Below are 17,708 nucleotides of genomic sequence, written 5' to 3'. Positions count from 1 at the left end.
ATCCAATGAACAGAATTATAGGTAGCTCCCAGTACCATGCGAATTGTTGACATCCTTTTGCACACTCCTGGAAATGTTGCAATGGAAATGGTAGTATCTCTCTAGTCATACTGTGCCATACTACCTTAGGGTCCCTCTGAAGTTTAATACTGAGAGAGATTTCTTATGTATGGAATTGGAAGAAAGACATGGTCTGTGATCACCTGACTGCCCAGCATTCAGGGAATAGACAGCAAGCTTCTGGTTATTCTTTCCTGGACCTCCGTGTGCAATTACCACAGCAAATATATCAGCAAAGAGGGGGACATCATCTGACTCTTCAAGACATTTTCTATCCTTAGAATGTGTGTGTGTGTGATGGTTTATAAGAATCGTTTGTAACATACCTCATTTTTTCTAAGAAGGGATTCCCTCTTTATTCCCAGGGAAGATATAATAGAAAACCCCTCACTAAGCCCAAAATGAATGTCTCTTTTTTGTTGCTATATTATATGGAATCATATACGGTATCATGATATGTTTATGGGAGGCTAAAACATTTATTTGTGAAAATTCAGCCTATGGTGTTTTCATGGTGTCAAAATCATATAATGATACATTTGCCAGGACAAATCCGCATTAGGTAAAGCATGGTGCACTTGGCACAGGATGGGGATGGATGAAGGATAGTGGTTTTACCATGCTTCGGTAGCCTCTTTATGGGACTGAAGACACAGTGTTGGTTTGCTCAAATAACCTGTTAAGACTGAGTTTTACTTATAACTATAAACCCTAGTCTGATGCAAGCGTCCTCTTCTCCATCATTCACAATCACTGATAATGACTTGCCTCTGGGGAGCATTTTAAAATATTAAGGAATATGTTTGTTTATTATCATTAAAAGCCAACGATAGCCACATGGTTGTATAACAAAAGTTTCTAAATGTTATTAAACGTGTAGAACAGTCACATAAAATGAAGAGTTGTCATTACCAGATTGCAAATACAACATTGCATCAGAGAGTAATGCATTAGACATCAAAATTTGAGTAACTGATGATCTACCTAACAAGAGATGAACGCATACAGTGTTTACAATTCATTTGCATTTTTTATTATTGATGATGTTCACTTTTCATTCTTCTTGAACATATTTTATTGCAAGTTGATAAGAATCTAATAAATGAATAGTTAGTCAGAACTGATCTAGGAGTATTTGACAAATATTGTTCTATTGTCCAAAAGAAGGAAATTGTCTCTGTAGGGGAGTTCTGATGCTTGATTTGTAGCCAAAATGCTAAATAAATGATCCAACATCTCCTGAAATGGTGACCATTTTCATGTCCTTGACTTTGTTTTTCTTCTTGGATCCATGGAAATATTATTTAGAGCGCCTAACATCTTGTTGGCCCAATACTGAGGCGTGCAGGGAGGAGGAGTTCACTTCATGTAAAATATATAACCACCTGAATGTGGGTAGGTGGCCTTCACTCATAAATATAAAGTTTTCTGGATAGATGATGGGTGACTTTCACTACATGCAGAGCTACATATACACATATTATAATTTTGTAGATCTTGTATACTGTTTTGATTGTTTGGTTGGTTTGGTTTTTATTGTTTTTATTTCTTAGTATTAAAAACAGCAAAAAGAGTTGTTCCCTATTAATCAGTTACCTGTGGGGATTATTTTTCGTTACCGGGATGCCTATAGTCAGCAAAGCCAATGAAAATCATTAAGGGAATCCAGTAAAAGTCCTAGTATTTGACTTTTCCACCAGGGCTGTGTGGGAATCCTTCTGTGAACCATAGAAATAATAACTGCTGAGCCCATTGGAACATAATCTCAATCAGCAAGATGCCACAGCTTTCCAGATTTCCTCACAGGTCCTTCTAATTCCATGCCAAAACTAGCTGTGGATTTCTTCCTTTTAATCTCCCCTGATGCCTTAGTCAATTATTGTCATTTCTCTGACTCTCCACTTTCCAACTGAACCAGTCAGAGGAGGCTGGGTATCTGCAGGACTTAATCTAAGACCACAAACGACCCCATTCCATGAGAAAAGACAGAAATAAGACAAAAAAGAAGAAGGGAACCCTTAACATTTTATTGGCAAACCATTCATCTATTGGATTCCTGACTTGTCACAGATTGAGATAAGGAATATGAAGGATTTGGAAGATTTCTCCAGTTGATTGTCAAAGGAGATCTGGCTGAGGGGAGGAAGAAAGCAGGAGGGTGACCTGGCATTTCAGTGAACCATAGGATGCTGTTGCTTCTCCCCTGGCTCTTCAGTTTACTATGGTAAGAAGATCTTTCTGATTTTTCCCCCTTTATCTAAGAAGGAAGGGGGACACTGGGTGAATGTTGCATTGCATAGTGAAAAACAAAACAAAACAAAAACGGGGGTATTGTGCTGGTATCTATGAGGGGATAAACTAGCACCCATGAAACAATATATTTTCTCTGAGGCCAGGTGTGAGAAATTTTGACTCTCTGCCTTCAGGATAGAAAATGCCCAAGCTCAACTTGAAGATGAAGGGAACTTCTATTCTGAAAATGTCAGTCGGATTCTTGACAACTTGCTGGAGGGCTATGACAACCGTCTACGGCCGGGATTTGGAGGTAGGTCATTCCTATTAGACCAAATACTTGAACTTTTCTTCCTCTTTTTTTTTGTTCTTTTTTTTTCGGAGCTGGGGACCGAACCCAGGGCCTTGCGCTTCCTAGGCAAGCGCTCTACCACTGAGCTAAATCCCCAACCCCTTCTTCCTCTTTTATAACCCTTCTCAGACCCAGAAGAGTCAGAAAGAAGGTGTCTTGCCAGGTGGTAAGGGGAGGAGCACTAAGACTCCATGTATGTATTAACATCCATTCCTTACTCCTTCCTCAGTAACTGACAGTAAGTTATCTGAATTCTACAAGCCTTACTGTCTCTAAATGAAGGAGTGTGTGTGTGTGTGTGTGTGTGTGTGTGTGTGTGTGTGTGTGTGGATTTATAGGCATACTTGACTCACAGGGTTGTGTGAATATAGAAAGAGCTTTTCTATATGTGGCAATTCCCTTACTATTTGTCCTTTGAAAGCTATCAATACCGATAAGTTATTATCATTAATCATGTTAGTAATAATTATTACCAGGGCACACCGATCTTGCCATTTTTCCATCCCTTGAGAGTCTCCCAGTGTGAATAGAGTGAAGTTGAAATTGTAATTGGAGTAAATTCTTGAAGTTTGAAAACTAAAGGGCATCCACTAGAAAGGGGTGGAGACAGGAAGAGCTTTATTTGCAAGTATGGGCAAAGTTTTTGTGGACTCGCCATGCTCTCTTCGCAGTTTTGTGGGCTCACGATGCTCTCTTCCCAGCACACAGGTTGACAGCCCTGACTTTCTTGGCTTATTTCAGGTGCTGTAACAGAGGTCAAAACAGATATCTATGTGACCAGCTTTGGGCCTGTGTCAGATGTGGAGATGGTAAGTGCATTAGGGTATTTAGGTCTAGGACTAATGATACACATAACATGTATATTTCTGCAGGGAAGGCATTTGCATTAGAGAAGGATACTGATGCTGCTTATTTTTAATATTATAGGCTCTCTTCCCTTCACATATCATGCAATGACTAGTAAGAAGTTCTTTTTAAAGCTTCTTGCCATGTAAGCATATACTGATGAGTGTGATGCTGAGAAATGCCTATCATTTGTAATGCATCGTCACGGGTGCATCTTATCCAAACAGTGAAGAAGTCCCTTGGACAGGTTCATGCTTTCCACCTTGTACATTGCGGATGCATCAGTGGGTGTTCTGGAGACTGTGTTCCAGGTACAGATGGCTGGAGGATTGCTAAGAGGGTATTTATGGAAAGTGGCAATGAAAGCCTGAAGTTGTCTTGCTGAACAGAGTGTATCATGATATTTCTTTCCAGTTTCCAGGTAGTATATTTCTCCCAAGACTAAAATACAAGCACCAAGACAAAAGCTGTCACAAATGTCTGCTTAAAACTATGCTGTTAGTTTTTCCTAGGAAATTGCAATTCTATATAAACAAAACAGTTTCTGGTGATTTCTTTTCCTACATTAGAGTTGACATAAAAAAAGAGTAAAGAAAAGATGAGTAAAAGGTAAAGTACCAGGAGCCAAAAGGATAAGAAAAGGGATGGATGGAGAAAAGGAGGGATGGAGAGATTGACAGAGAAAAGAAGGGAAGCAGGAAGTTACAGAAGAGGGTTAAGGAGTGAGAAGGAAGCTCCATTGGGAATAAAAATCTTAAGATATAAAGGGAGAGCCGCTGCACTCAGGACACTTGTTTCTTTAGTATTTTTTTTTGCTTCAAGTTTTTCTTTATTTCAAGAATAAACAAGTCTAACATTTGGTACTGCGGTGCTCAAGTCAGGGCTTAAATTACTTTTACGTCATATGTGTCTCTTTTTAGATTATTTTGTGTAATAGAATCCTCACAGTGGATGGTTGATGATTGTATAGATATATCCTGTGTTGAAATATGCTTTTAAAAATTAATCACTATTTATAGAAATAAGTATCATAAAGTAGGCAAAAATTGATGCAACATTTCAGCACAGTAGCAATGTATTTGTCATTGACTTCTGTGATGGCCTTATAATTGTATTTTAAAAACTAACATTATCCTGTAAAGCCATGGTTTAAAAATCAGAGTTGTGGTATTTGTATTAAATATTTAATTTTCTTTTAAAAATAATTATGGTAATATTTTCTTGTAAGTTCTCTAACGACAACATTTTATAAATCCATGGTATGCAGTATTAGGCTTCTACTCAATGAAGGCTTGTATTATTGGAATTTCACTGTGTGGAAGTGTTGCCCTCTGATCCCACTTTCAAGGTGAATGAGGTGTGAGAAAGAATGGCTAGACTAACTGCAGGAATGTCAAACAGGAAGCTTGAAGTATAAACATTCTTATGTGGTTTTCTTTCAAGTTAATGGTGACAGCAAAGGAAAGCCCACACCGGCAGGTGGCTGACTGAATGGATAGGGAGTAACAATGTTGGACAGCAGAGTCAGACAGGAGGAAGATTGGGCCCAATAATATATATATATTAATAATATATTTATGTTTTATAATATTAAAAACCTGTGAGTTTAAGAAAAACAAGAAATGATCCAAGTCATTATTTAGGATTAAAATAGCATTGATTCTAAGACCATTATTGATTACCAAATTAGTTAACTTCATTAAGAAATTATAGGTGTGAAATTTACTGTCATGGTTAAATTTAGAACTGGGTATAGACATTTCCCACTATATGTGTGAATATTTGGTTTTTCCCTTAGGAGTACACAATGGATGTTTTCTTCCGACAGACATGGACTGATGAGAGGCTGAAGTTCAAAGGCCCTGCTGAGATTTTGAGTTTAAATAACTTGATGGTCAGTAAGATCTGGACTCCGGACACATTTTTCCGAAATGGGAAAAAGTCAATTGCTCACAACATGACCACCCCTAACAAACTCTTCCGATTGATGCAGAATGGAACGATCCTGTACACCATGAGGTAAGTCTTCTTTTCTACTTCTGTGATTCAGAAGCTGGGTCCACCATGCTAACCAAGGTGTTCAATGTCTGCAGGCTTACCATCAACGCTGACTGTCCGATGAGACTGGTTAACTTCCCTATGGATGGACACGCATGTCCACTCAAGTTTGGGAGCTGTAAGTTAAACAGAGTTTCTGGAAGTCAAATAAGGGATTAGATATATGTACCTACTTTGTTACAGCTAGAGACTTGGAAAATTAAAGAAAATACTACTAGGAAACTTTCATTGTGAGCTCAGCAATATGCTTTCTACCAATTATTAGAAATTTCCGATGATTTTTTTTAATTCAACGAGGTTTATGTTTCCTTTACAGTAGTCAAGTCAGGCAATGCTTGTTTTGAAGGGAAGAAAGGTAATGAGTTATGTTTACTGCTTTGTGTCATTTACTTCAAAACTACAGATGCCTATCCGAAAAGCGAAATCATATATACATGGAAAAAAGGACCGCTTTATTCAGTAGAGGTCCCAGAAGAATCTTCAAGCCTCCTCCAGTATGATTTGATTGGGCAAACAGTTTCTAGTGAGACTATTAAATCGAACACAGGTAAGAATACTTTAAAAAATCACGTTAACATAACTCTAATACACAATTTTCAAATTATCTAGTGTTTTATTTCATGACTATTAGACATCATAAGCTAAATTGACTATTTTGATGTCATGGCTTCAAAAAGCTTGGTATGTAACAACATTTGTGCAGCCTTGGAATGGATTATTCTGTAACTTAATGACACAGGTTGTCATTAAAACCAACAAATCGGTACATGCCTTTGCATCTGATTGTGTAATATTCTTATATATATTTAAACGTTGTCTTTGCTGGTTTTCTTTCAAACTATGCTGTTTTATATGCACCGGATTCATTTTCTTACTGTCAACGGCAATTCTCCGAATGAGCATGTCTTCCAACAGGTGAATATGTAATAATGACAGTCTACTTCCACTTACAAAGGAAGATGGGCTATTTCATGATCCAGATTTACACTCCGTGCATCATGACAGTCATTCTCTCTCAAGTGTCTTTCTGGATTAATAAGGAGTCGGTCCCAGCAAGAACCGTCTTTGGTATGCCTCCCACTTTGTGCCCTGTTTCCATCCAGTTTTCCCTTCTTAATGCTCAATGATTTTGCTGTGAATACTAACAACTGTGAGTTCTCTCAATACACAGAATAAAAAAAACAGAGTCATATGTCAAATAAAATGACTCTCATCTTTTTGCAAGTTATGTGGTGACTCTACAAAAAAAAAAAAAAAAAAAATCCGTGCCAGATTTCTAGTTCATTCCTTTGACTTGAGTATCTTAGTTAGCAGTGCTAACATAACTGAAAAACCTGACATATCCATCCAGGAGAACAAATATTTGACATAGTGAATCCACTCATGTGAATTATAGCTCACTTACATTGGGTAGAATAAAATGAAGTTGGCATTTTGAAGATTCCAAAGTAGATAAATTTTGATGAATTTCCTATAATCCAGCCGAATGTTTACTTCCATTTGTGGAAGATAAAATCATTAATTAGTGAAGGAAACTTAAATAATAAGAACAGGCGTGGGGACTGAACATTATGAGAAGCAAATCCACTCTTTCCTGAATTTTTTATAGTTCTAAATTTAAAAGAATACATAAAAGATCTCTCTCTGTGTGTGTATATATATATAATTTAGTATGATTATTCATGATTTATTAGGATTACTTAATAACAATTATTATTTATTATGATTATTACTGGATCCACTTGTCAAATTACCAGTTCATATGAGTATCATCAACATTGCACATTTACAAATTACATAAATTCCCTGCCACAATTCAGGCAGAAAACCTCCCATCGTGAAGGTGTCAGAATTCTTTTCTTCGTGGGTAAACACTTTATCTTTAAATTGTTTTTTTATTTTCTTAAATTGAGTGACATAATTTCACAACAGTTTTCTATTCCTGGTTTGTAAGGAAAGATAATCTTGGCTCCTGAAAACAAAGATGGAGGATTTTGAAAGTTCAAATCACAGTAATTTGTTACATTTTTCTCAAACAGGAAACAAGTAGAACTCCTCATGATTAGCATTTTACTGCAGTTAATTTACTTCAACAAATATACTTATGGGAATTTTATTTTCTAAGTCAGTGCAGTAGGTTGGGATGATGTTGGAAGTCCGTGATAAAGCACTGTGATAAGTAAAATCACAAGGGGGAGGCCGAGTGATTGAGTCCCTTACTAATCTGCTCTTGAAACCCTTTACAGGATTCCTGATTCTCAATATTGCATTTTTCTGTCTTTTTCATTTCAGGAATCACCACGGTTTTAACCATGACCACCTTAAGCATCAGTGCTCGGCACTCTCTACCCAAAGTGTCCTATGCAACCGCCATGGATTGGTTCATAGCTGTATGCTTTGCGTTTGTCTTTTCTGCTCTCATTGAATTCGCAGCTGTCAACTACTTCACCAATCTCCAGTCCCAGAAAGCCGAAAGGCAGGCACAGACTGCAGCCAAGCCCCCGGTAGCAAAGTCAAAAACAACTGAATCACTGGAAGCTGAGATTGTTGTGGTAATGGCTTTGTCTTCTACTGTTAGTCAGCAGACAGAGAGAGCGAGCTCAGTCAGTGGCAACATACGCATAAGCAGTCCTAAACAGTATTTGTTGAACCTAAATTATATAACTAGAGTTGCTAGGTGAATTTTACTTCTCACTTCACAGGGTGAAGCTGGGGAAAAGCCTTCATTTATCTTCCTCTAAAGTTTTGCAATTCTTTCATCCCCCTTTACTTGTCCTGGCAGACTCTAGGCTCTCAAAGAAGATTAGAAAATTCTGCTTAGCCTTTAGAAGTTTCCTTTGAACAGGTTCCCTTATAGCAACTAGGGAGAATAAAGTTTAAAAAAAAAACAAGTCCTAACCAAGCTTCGGGGTCTGAAGAAAAAGGAACAACTTCAGTGGCATGGGTGACTTCTTTATCTCATAAGCAGAAGCGGTGAATAAGGCGTAGAAGTTCTCTGAATGAAGGAAAAAAAAGACTGTAGGAAGGGAATAAATTGGGGGTTGGGGGAGGCAAGCCATTTATTGATCCATTCTAAATTTCCTGCTTTTACAAACAGGAATATCTGATCTCAGAGGTCAGAGCTGAGTAGGCATTCTTAAATGTCATACTGTTTGCCAGAAATATGACCTGGTGGAAAACTCAGGAATTGATTCTAGGATTGTTGTCTACATTACAGGCTAGTACTATTCCCTCCCCGTCAAAAATTGAAAGAAACAAATGTACCTGAGCTTGTCCAACAGGATAAAACACATTTTACTATGTAGATAACATCATTCCCCAAAGTCTTCTTTTGATCTACTGATATTTTGGTTTATAAGTATATATAAATAGAATATATGCACATATAATGAAAGTATTTATAACAAAAAATAAGTTCTAGGCTTAGTTTGACATGCTTGAAATGATTTGTTTTTCACACAAGTTTGATTTGAAATATTAAAAGAAATATTTTATACTTGTGGGAAAAGTGAATTGTATTATAAACTATCTGTATGCATACACACATATGATGTACATTCTGCAAAATTTATAATTGAACGTAACATATAACTTTAAAGAATTATTTTCCAGAATTCAAAATGGTTTGCAAAGGGTTACTGAAAAGAAAGCAGCTGGTGTGATACACACCATGGAGCTTAAATCTATTTCTGTCAGATAAAGTAAAACAGAGGTTGGGCATTTCCCCAATTCATTCCCACCTCACTAAGTTTTTGTTTTGCTTTTTTCCAGAGAAGATGATAGTGTAAATTTGATAATGAGGGCAGAACAGAAAGAAAGGTAATTCCGGCAGAAATAGGATAAATTAAAAGCACCTGAAATGATTTTGAATCAACCCACCGATGTAGTGTTGGAATATAATAAAATAATTATTTTCTTCATTTTTATTTAATTATTACTTTATTACAATATAAGCACCAGGAGCAGCGGTCATGATTTCAATTATTTGGAGGAGACCTAGAGTTATCAATAACTCTGGCTATTAAAGTTATAGTCTATTAAAAGACAGGATGTAAAATCCCCAGGATTCACATGTAAACTTTGTCCTATCTTGCTAAAAGAGCAACAGGTTGAGCAGGCCCTGCGGGAAGCTGCTCTAAAAAAAAAACCATTTAAACCCCATGAGAGCACTTTCTGTTTCAAATTCCATTTGTCTTTATGAGAAATTCTATTTTCCTGAATCTCTCTGCTTAAAATATTTGAAAACAACAAATAGGATGTTTTTATTTGTCCCTGAAGTGTAAAAGTTTAAAACCGAAACTAACCAAGCCAAAATTATAAACCCTTAAAGGTGTCAAAATAAATGCATGTGATAAAGGCATTTATATTTCATTTGTTCACAGTAAAATGTAGCAAGTTGCTTTATGGAATAGGGAAGAATGAACATACATTGCACACCGGCTATTTACATTCTACAATGCTATATTATGATTGCAAGGTCATTTTATTTTCTCCCAAATACCATGACATTTAAAAAATGCCTATTCAGTTGTAATCAAAACATTATTTTGAAAAGTTCGCCATTGAAACCACAGATTACTGCAGTGAAGGTGAGGTACATTAATTTTCTAGTTTCCTGTTACTTTAAAGGTCTAAGACCTCTTTGCTGTGTTCCCCGGTGTGAGTAGTCTTTACACCCACCGCTGAGCTCCCTTCACTAGCACTTTTCCTAATATGGTATGTGTTCCTTACAAGAGGGGCGACAGCATTGTGAACCTGCAAGTAAACTGCCTATAAAATGGACCAAAACTTCCTTCATTAGCCAGAAGAGACAGTGACTGTATCCTCATTGTCACCTTATGCACTGTTTGCTTCTTTCTACAACTGACGTCCATTTGTGGGGAGGCTATGGCAGATTGTTCAGACATTACTTATACGTGAAATTTCGTATACGGAATATGGAGTGTCGCCATATGATCTTACCCCTTATGGAGCTGCTTGTGCAGCAGGAAGAGAAATGGCAAAGAAAGAAAGAAGTCCATGGTTGACTGTGATAGAGGCTTTGGCTTAAGACAAGGAGTAGTGTGAAAATATCCACATGAGACTGTCTAACTCATTTTGAAGGAGTCTGCATTTCTAGAAGAATGATGTCAGGGTTGAAAAGAGAAAGATAAGCTTGGTTTGTATAGGATCCCAAAGCTGATTGCTAGGAACGCCGGCATAGAGACAGAAATGGCACTGTTTGTATAGGATCCCAAAGCTGATTGCTAGGAACGCCGGCATAGAGACAGAAATGGCACTGTCCTTTCTGCTGTTTCCTCTTCAGGGTACAGTTATGTGCCATATCCCAAACATGCTATATTCAACTATACATAGAGATGTGAAGGATAGGATGCTAAAAGTTACCTCTCCTTTTCCAAATCTGGCTCAGATTTCTTTCAGCCCCATTAGTACTCCCTAAAAATAAGACTGTGAAAGACTCTAAGAAGTACAAAGGTCTAGGTATCCCTTCTCCATGATTGTTCCGTCCTATACATCCTGGGCATACAGAACTCAATTAGGTGATATGTGTTTGTTAGAGAGATGTTTGTTCCTCATAGTCTATCAAATCCTCACCCAGTTCACCAGTCTGTACCCTTTAAAACCCAGTCTGGATCCCTTAGCACTGATGTACCGGACAGATGCCAATAAGCCATTTTTCAGAGGACATTTTGTAATCTTCTATGGTCTCAAATAATACTTGCTCCAATATAAATTGTTTATAAAATAATGCACTTCTAATTTTCGCCATAATATATTAACATGATGTTTTTGAATGCCGTTTACAAATACTGTTTTGTGGGATTTTGATTTGCTTTGTTTACTTTTAATTTTGTTTTGTTTTCATGCATACAGTGAGTGGTTCTATAAATAATCATTTTGTGTGTTGCGTTGTGAGCCTTGATTAAAATGACTGTGTGTTAAGGCACTGTATATTTAGGTCCTTAAGAGATGGCTCATCAGTTAAGAATACTAGCTGCTCTTGCTGAGGGCACCGGTTCAGTTCCCCACACCATCATATTGGCTGGCATCCATCTGTATCTCTAGTTCCAGGGGATCTAACGTTCTCTTCAGCTTCATCAGTCACAAGGCTGAGGTCACAACATGCATGGTGTACAGACGTACATGCAGGCAGAATACATACACATAAAGGATAATAAAAACTAAAAGTGTTTCATAGAGATTATATATTTGGGCATTTCATTTAAAATACTAGGCAAATGTCAGGTATTTCTTTAATGCCTTATCCCTACATCAAATAATTATTATCATGTTGTCTACTTTTACTCAAAGTACCTTTGCAATATAATGTTACTTAAAACAAAGAGGTGCTCTAAAAATACCCAGAGCAGGATGGCACTCAGCAGCAGGGGAGCCCAGGAAAATTTCAAAACCACAGGTGTTCCGCTCAAAACACTGACAGCCCCAAGCTGAGCCCTCATCTGGACTCTGACAAAAGCCTATTTTACCATCAACCTAAGCTGCTGGGCTTACAATAGAGCAGGTGGGGTCTGATACAAACCTGTAGCTTAAAGGGCTTGCAAAATTGGCTTTCTTTCCATTACAGAAACGCAATGTCTTTCTTCTAAATTGGCACCTAGTATCCACTGGCTGCCAATTCTTAACCATCCAGTCTCTGTTTATTCAGTGAACAGCATTAAATACAGAACTCCTGCATTTCCTTTATATTCTTACATTTGTTTCTGTTGGAAGCCCTACCCAACTGGTTACCCTTTACTTCTTGTCCAGTTACTACTTGGCAGGGATACAAACTGGATTTTAAACACAGCTATTCTTCCAGTAGGCACTGGACAATGTCTGCATGTTGTCATAAATTGAAATGTGGGTGCTATTGGGATCTTGTAAAACAAGGTTTTTCATCCAGAAAAAAACAAATCATCCAGTCTAAAATATTAATACATTAGAGCCTGAGAAACCCTGGGTAATGGTGGGGTGAGCAGGATAATAACGACTATGGGCAGGGTCGCCGGCACCTGCATTGAATCCTACCCTCTATACACATAGGCCTAAGTGAGGTTCCCTTTCAATTTTTCATATTCAAAATGAGCATGACATCAAAGGTGCTTTCAACGAGTAAGTAAAATTCTTTCATGAAAATTTTCTCATAGTGCTTGTTAACTCTTGGAAAAATATTTACATTTTCATTCATCTGTTGATTAAGCATAAATTTTTTGAAAATATACTCTGTTCCATATACTGACTAGGCACTCTTGCTTGAACAGAGTGAGCCTGTATCATTAAGAAGATGTCTTGGTGTGAAAGAAGAAAAGGCTAAATAGAAGTAGTTATGTAACTAGAAGGGATAATATGATGCAAACTACAGGAGTTCTAGAGATCAGGAAAGTGTATGAAGATGACTTCATTGATGATAGTGGATGATGCATGAGTTTTCTATCAACATATTTAAAGATGGGGCAGCAGGGGAACATAATTTTGAGAAAAGAAGAAATTAAGAAACGGGGATGGGAGACAAGCACATGCAGCACATAATTGAAACGACACAACTCAGACTAGCTAGGCAAATATTTGTGAACACATACAGCATGTGTTTTGCTCAGATTCTTATAAAATAGGAAAATATGCATGACAACAGGCATTACTGTTGCCAACATTGAAGATAAGAACCAAGGCTAAGGCAGAGTCAGAGACCTTGATGTTGACGGCCCATCTAACCCATATCGTGAGTGTAGATGTGCAGTTGCAGACTCTTATGTCCTAAGAAATGTTCCTAAAAGACTGTAGCAGAAGAATGAAAGAAGTGCTTAGTTTCAGGCTATTGTTATTTACTATTTCTGATTCATAGCTCTTATCTCTGGACTAGAGTCACTTGGTAATCTTCATTGAGTTTTTCTGACCATACGGGCATGTCAAGGTAATAAAAGAAATAGCTTTTCTACTTCAAAGGACCAAAGAAGATGGGAAGAAAATACCAACATCTTATAATCTTATGATATATATTATATTTATAGTCATTTTCTCAACGAATGAGCCAGATCTTCTGTCTTTCTACCTGAAAAAAAAAAAAGAAAGACAAGTTTTAGTCAGGTCATATATGATGTTCTCAGTGAAGATGAGTCAGGAAAGAAAGTCTCTGAGGATTTGGCCTTTTCCACTCTATCATGATTGTAGGAAATTTTACTAGAGTAAAGGACTTTTCTGCTCCATGTGTGTGGAAGGAGGGTGGCTCTTATTGTGCAGAAAGAAACAGTGATATTTTGTGCTTTCAGGTAGAAAATAATTTAACAACATTTCAATGGGTAAAATAAAATTAATGATATTAGAGCCTGAGAAATATGGTTGAAAACACTCAGGAAATAGTGCCAATTTCATCTCTTAAGGGTTGGGAGGGGAACACCCATAAGGAAGGGGAGGGGGGAGGGGGATGTTTGCCCGGAAACCGGGAAAGGGAATAACACTCGAAATGTATATAAGAAATACTCAAGTTAATAATAATAATAAAAAAAAAAGACACTAGTGTGTGATATGTTAAGATCAAAATATTGTCATTCTGGTACAAGTAAAGCACAGTCTAGTGACCACAGGGTATAATCCTTAGCTGTCCCTTATTTTTATCAGATGATGTCACTCTTTTCATGGCCAGAATCAGAAAAGTAGGTCTTTATTTATTTTAGGTTGTTCCCTCCTTCAAGACCTGTGACTTATTTAACTCTGCAAAGGTCCCAACCGTAGTACCAAGCCATTTTTTACCTTTATGAGGAAACATAGTTGCCATGTTTTCTAAAGCACAATGGGCTCCAATTCTTTAAGTTGACAACTGTAACTTAGAAAGCCAGGATATTCCATGCTGAATCAAACAAGGAAGTCCAGAAAAAAAGAGAAAAAATCAAATCAAAAGCAAAAAATTATTGAGTTGATGTTCCTGTAGCTCAAATGTCACCACGCTCGCAGGCCATTGTGAACCTGTGGTTCAGTCAGCACAGGAGAGATGGCTGTTTCATCCTGTGCTGCAGGGTGGCTGGCTTTAGGGTGCTGCAGGAGTCTGAACACAAGAGGAACATAGCGAACCGCGCTGCAATATAGTGATTTTGCTGCCACAGAGGAAACAAGGTCATTTTACAAAATCAAAGAGCAAAGTTCAGCAAGTATTTGAAGGTAAGGAGTCAGTAAAACAACACTGTTCCAAGGGACATGATTGTTATAATTATAATATGCAGACAAAAAAAAAAGGAAACAATAGAAGGGTGCCTAGACTCCAATAGCCTGGGAGGATTCTAGATCAGACAAAATCGAAGTCTCTGAACTAGTAGTTTAGAGCAGAGGTAAAAAATACGTTGGAATGAGACGGATATTAAGTAGAGCCATAGGCTTTGCTAGAAGTGTGACCAAAAGAACATGCTCCCATTCCTTTGACTCTTACTTTCACAAATGTTAACTAATGCACTTAATATCTCTTTCAAAAACGATGTGAACTAGGATTTCCGTAGAAGCTGAACTCAGTGATAAAAAAAAAAGAATATGGAGCAGTTCTCAGGTTAGTGGATGAATGATAAACCATTTGGGATGATTTCAGAGAGAGGCCAGTGGACATGTGTTTCTTGGGAAGATGAGCGGATCTCCGTGTCCAAATCCTAGGTTTAAAGGCAGAAATGTTTCAGAGCACAGACATTCTCCTGCTTGACTTAAAGATTTTAGCATTGGTCCTTGGCCTTTGATATACATTGCTCTAATGGACATTGGCTAATTCTCTTAAATGTCTCTGGTTCAAATTCCTAACTGTGAGAATATGAATATTTGGGGTAGACCTTTTTCTAGAAGGTTACTATCAGTGACCAGAGCTAGGATTTCCTTGTCATAAATATCCACATATTTTACAAACCAAACAAACCCCACTACCCCCATAAAGACAGACACAGAGAGAAAAAGAGAGAGACAGAGACAGATAGGGACAGAGAGAGAGACAGACAGACAGACGCAGAGAGAGACAGAGACAGAGACAGACAGAGACTGAGAGACAGACAGACAGAGACAGACAGATGCAGACAGAGACAGAGACAGAGACAGAGACTGAGAGACAGAATGACAGATACAGAAAGAAAATGGCACTGAGATAGAAACAAATAGAGACAGAGATCTGTGACAGTGAAAACAAGAAAGATATACTTGATCATGAACATTTATTGGCTTAGAGGATTAAGTATAATTTTGAAACTTGGATTAGTTTTTCCTAATAGTACAATCTAATTGTCCAAATATACTTAATGTTTGGCAACTACTGTATTATTGTTGATGGATACAATGGTTTTGGAAACAAGGCTGGAGATATGTGGTTCAGTGGTAGAACACTTGCCAGGAACACATAGTTCCCAGACAGCACAAAAGAGAGAGAGAGAGAGAGAGAGAGAGAGAGAGAGAGAGAGAGAGAGAGAGAGAGAGAGAAAGAGAAAGTGCAGCCATCTTCAGTGTCGCTCGATGGCAGGATGAGTTGCTTACTGATAGAAACATATTTAACATGTGCAAAGCCTTGCATTTAAATTCTAGCACAACAACAGTGGTAAGGTCATGCCTTTCTAGACAGGGTATATCTGTTATTTTTCTATGTTGACGATCATTACTTTCTTTCTTAGCACTCTGACTCCAAGTACCATCTGAAGAAGAGAATCAGCTCTCTGACTTTGCCAATCGTTCCATCTTCTGAGGCCAGCAAAGTCCTCAGTAGAACGCCCATCTTACCATCAACGCCGGTCACTCCCCCATTGCTCTTACCAGCCATTGGCGGCACCAGCAAAATAGATCAATATTCTCGAATTCTCTTCCCAGTAGCATTTGCAGGATTCAACCTTGTGTACTGGATAGTTTACCTTTCCAAAGATACAATGGAAGTGAGCAGTACTGTCGAGTAGTTTGCAGCCAGGAAAAGCTGGACACTGTAATTGGTTATTTTCCATTTTCCTCGCTTACAGAACACAAATTATTGTGTTAGTATAAATGGTCTCATTTCAGAAACTAAATGTCTATATTTCATAATATGGAATAAGCATGTTTGGGCTAAAAACAATAATATTACTCTTCAAAATTAAATTTAGAAAGCTACTGAAAATATGAATTTTCTGTATAGTAAAATTAATAATAATAATAACAATAATATCAGCATTTATGTGGATAAGGTAGATTCAAAATGAGTTTGCCAACCTTTGTCTTCATTGTTCAATATTTTTAATTGTCACTGTGAATAACATTTTCCACAAAGCAGATATATTCAGATATGCTGACCCTTCTAAAGCTTGCCTTAAATTTGTTTATTTTGGCTTAGTTTCTACTCTAAACATTTATTGGTATGTTTATACAGCATGCTGGAGGCCTTTGCGATTTTACAAGAACTCTCACTGGCATTGAACTGCTTATATTGAGATTAGACATTTCTTTTTAACCTTGCTGTGTTCTTTTACCTCAATAAAATGTGGCATTATATACACATAAATAATACATAGTTTATAAATTATGTATGCATATGTACATAGCTTTAGTTATGCTGCAATACTGTTGCTATTTCCCACTAAATTCACCTTTAAGAAGATGATGCTTGACATAACACCAGGAGGTTCTAGGAAGGTCACTCAATGTACTATGACTGTATATTCTGATTCGGATTACCATTGTGTGTTACACTTTCCTAAATATAATGCCAAATAAAACCACAAAAAGCCTGCATCTCTGGTTTTGATTCATAAAGACGGGGAGATAGGTTTTCTCAGGTACTAAAACAGGAACTGGCTTCCTCTTCCCCAGTGTTACTAATAGTCTTTCTGAGACACAAGAGATGAGACAGCCAAGCTCAGTCAGAGGCTGAGAAGACCTGAGTCATACTCAAGCAATCCCTTCTTCCTTTTCTTCTCTATAATCAACACTGAAATCGGGATGGCAGTTCTCTTCTCCCTTCTCCCCAATACTTGATGATTCCTTGATGGTTCTCTTAGAGAAAATTACTCTAGGGAAAGAAAAATCAGGGGTAAGAGAAGGCAGATCATGCAGTCTGTTCAAGTGGACTGAATCTCAGAACCCATTTACCCAACAAAAAATACTTTGATGTAAATAATCTTGTCCCTATCCATGAAAACAACAACCTACTTCACATAAACAAATTCAATTTTATTTGAAATGT

General features: G+C 37.4%; 1 protein-coding gene across 5 annotated transcripts; it reads left to right on the top strand.

Annotated features, from left to right (window-relative positions):
• The first annotated feature begins 1,864 nt into the window (after nt 1-1,864).
• Nucleotides 1,865-17,257, top strand: Gabra6 (gamma-aminobutyric acid type A receptor subunit alpha6). 5 transcript variants are annotated; one of them, XM_087571211.1, is made up of 9 exons: nt 1,865-2,284; nt 2,487-2,605; nt 3,386-3,453; nt 5,319-5,509; nt 5,584-5,666; nt 5,952-6,095; nt 6,464-6,616; nt 7,841-8,100; nt 16,174-17,257. In XM_087571211.1, the coding sequence occupies exons 1-9, from the start codon at nt 2,247-2,249 to the stop codon at nt 16,447-16,449; spliced, it is 1,332 nt and encodes a 443-aa protein (XP_087427337.1). In that variant the 5' UTR covers nt 1,865-2,246; the 3' UTR covers nt 16,450-17,257.
• Nucleotides 17,258-17,708: the final 451 nt, after the last annotated feature.

The sequence above is a fragment of the Rattus norvegicus genome, chromosome 10 (assembly GCF_021556685.1).
Source record: "Rattus norvegicus strain SHRSP/BbbUtx chromosome 10, alternate assembly SHRSP_T2T, whole genome shotgun sequence".
In the NCBI taxonomy this organism is placed as follows: domain Eukaryota; kingdom Metazoa; phylum Chordata; class Mammalia; order Rodentia; family Muridae; genus Rattus; species Rattus norvegicus.
The sequence above is the reverse complement of the archived record's forward strand: the minus strand, read 5'-3'. Positions and strand labels throughout refer to the sequence as shown.

Bases quoted from the DNA above. Each gene is read 5' to 3' on its own strand.
- Gabra6 (XM_087571211.1), top strand. From the start codon at position 2,247: ATGCTGTTGCTTCTCCCCTGGCTCTTCAGTTTACTATG. The intron at 6,096-6,463 runs GTAAGAATACTT...GTCTTCCAACAG, and splicing joins GACTATTAAATCGAACACAG to GTGAATATGTAATAATGACA. The intron at 8,101-16,173 runs GTAATGGCTTTG...TTTCTTTCTTAG, and splicing joins TGGAAGCTGAGATTGTTGTG to CACTCTGACTCCAAGTACCA.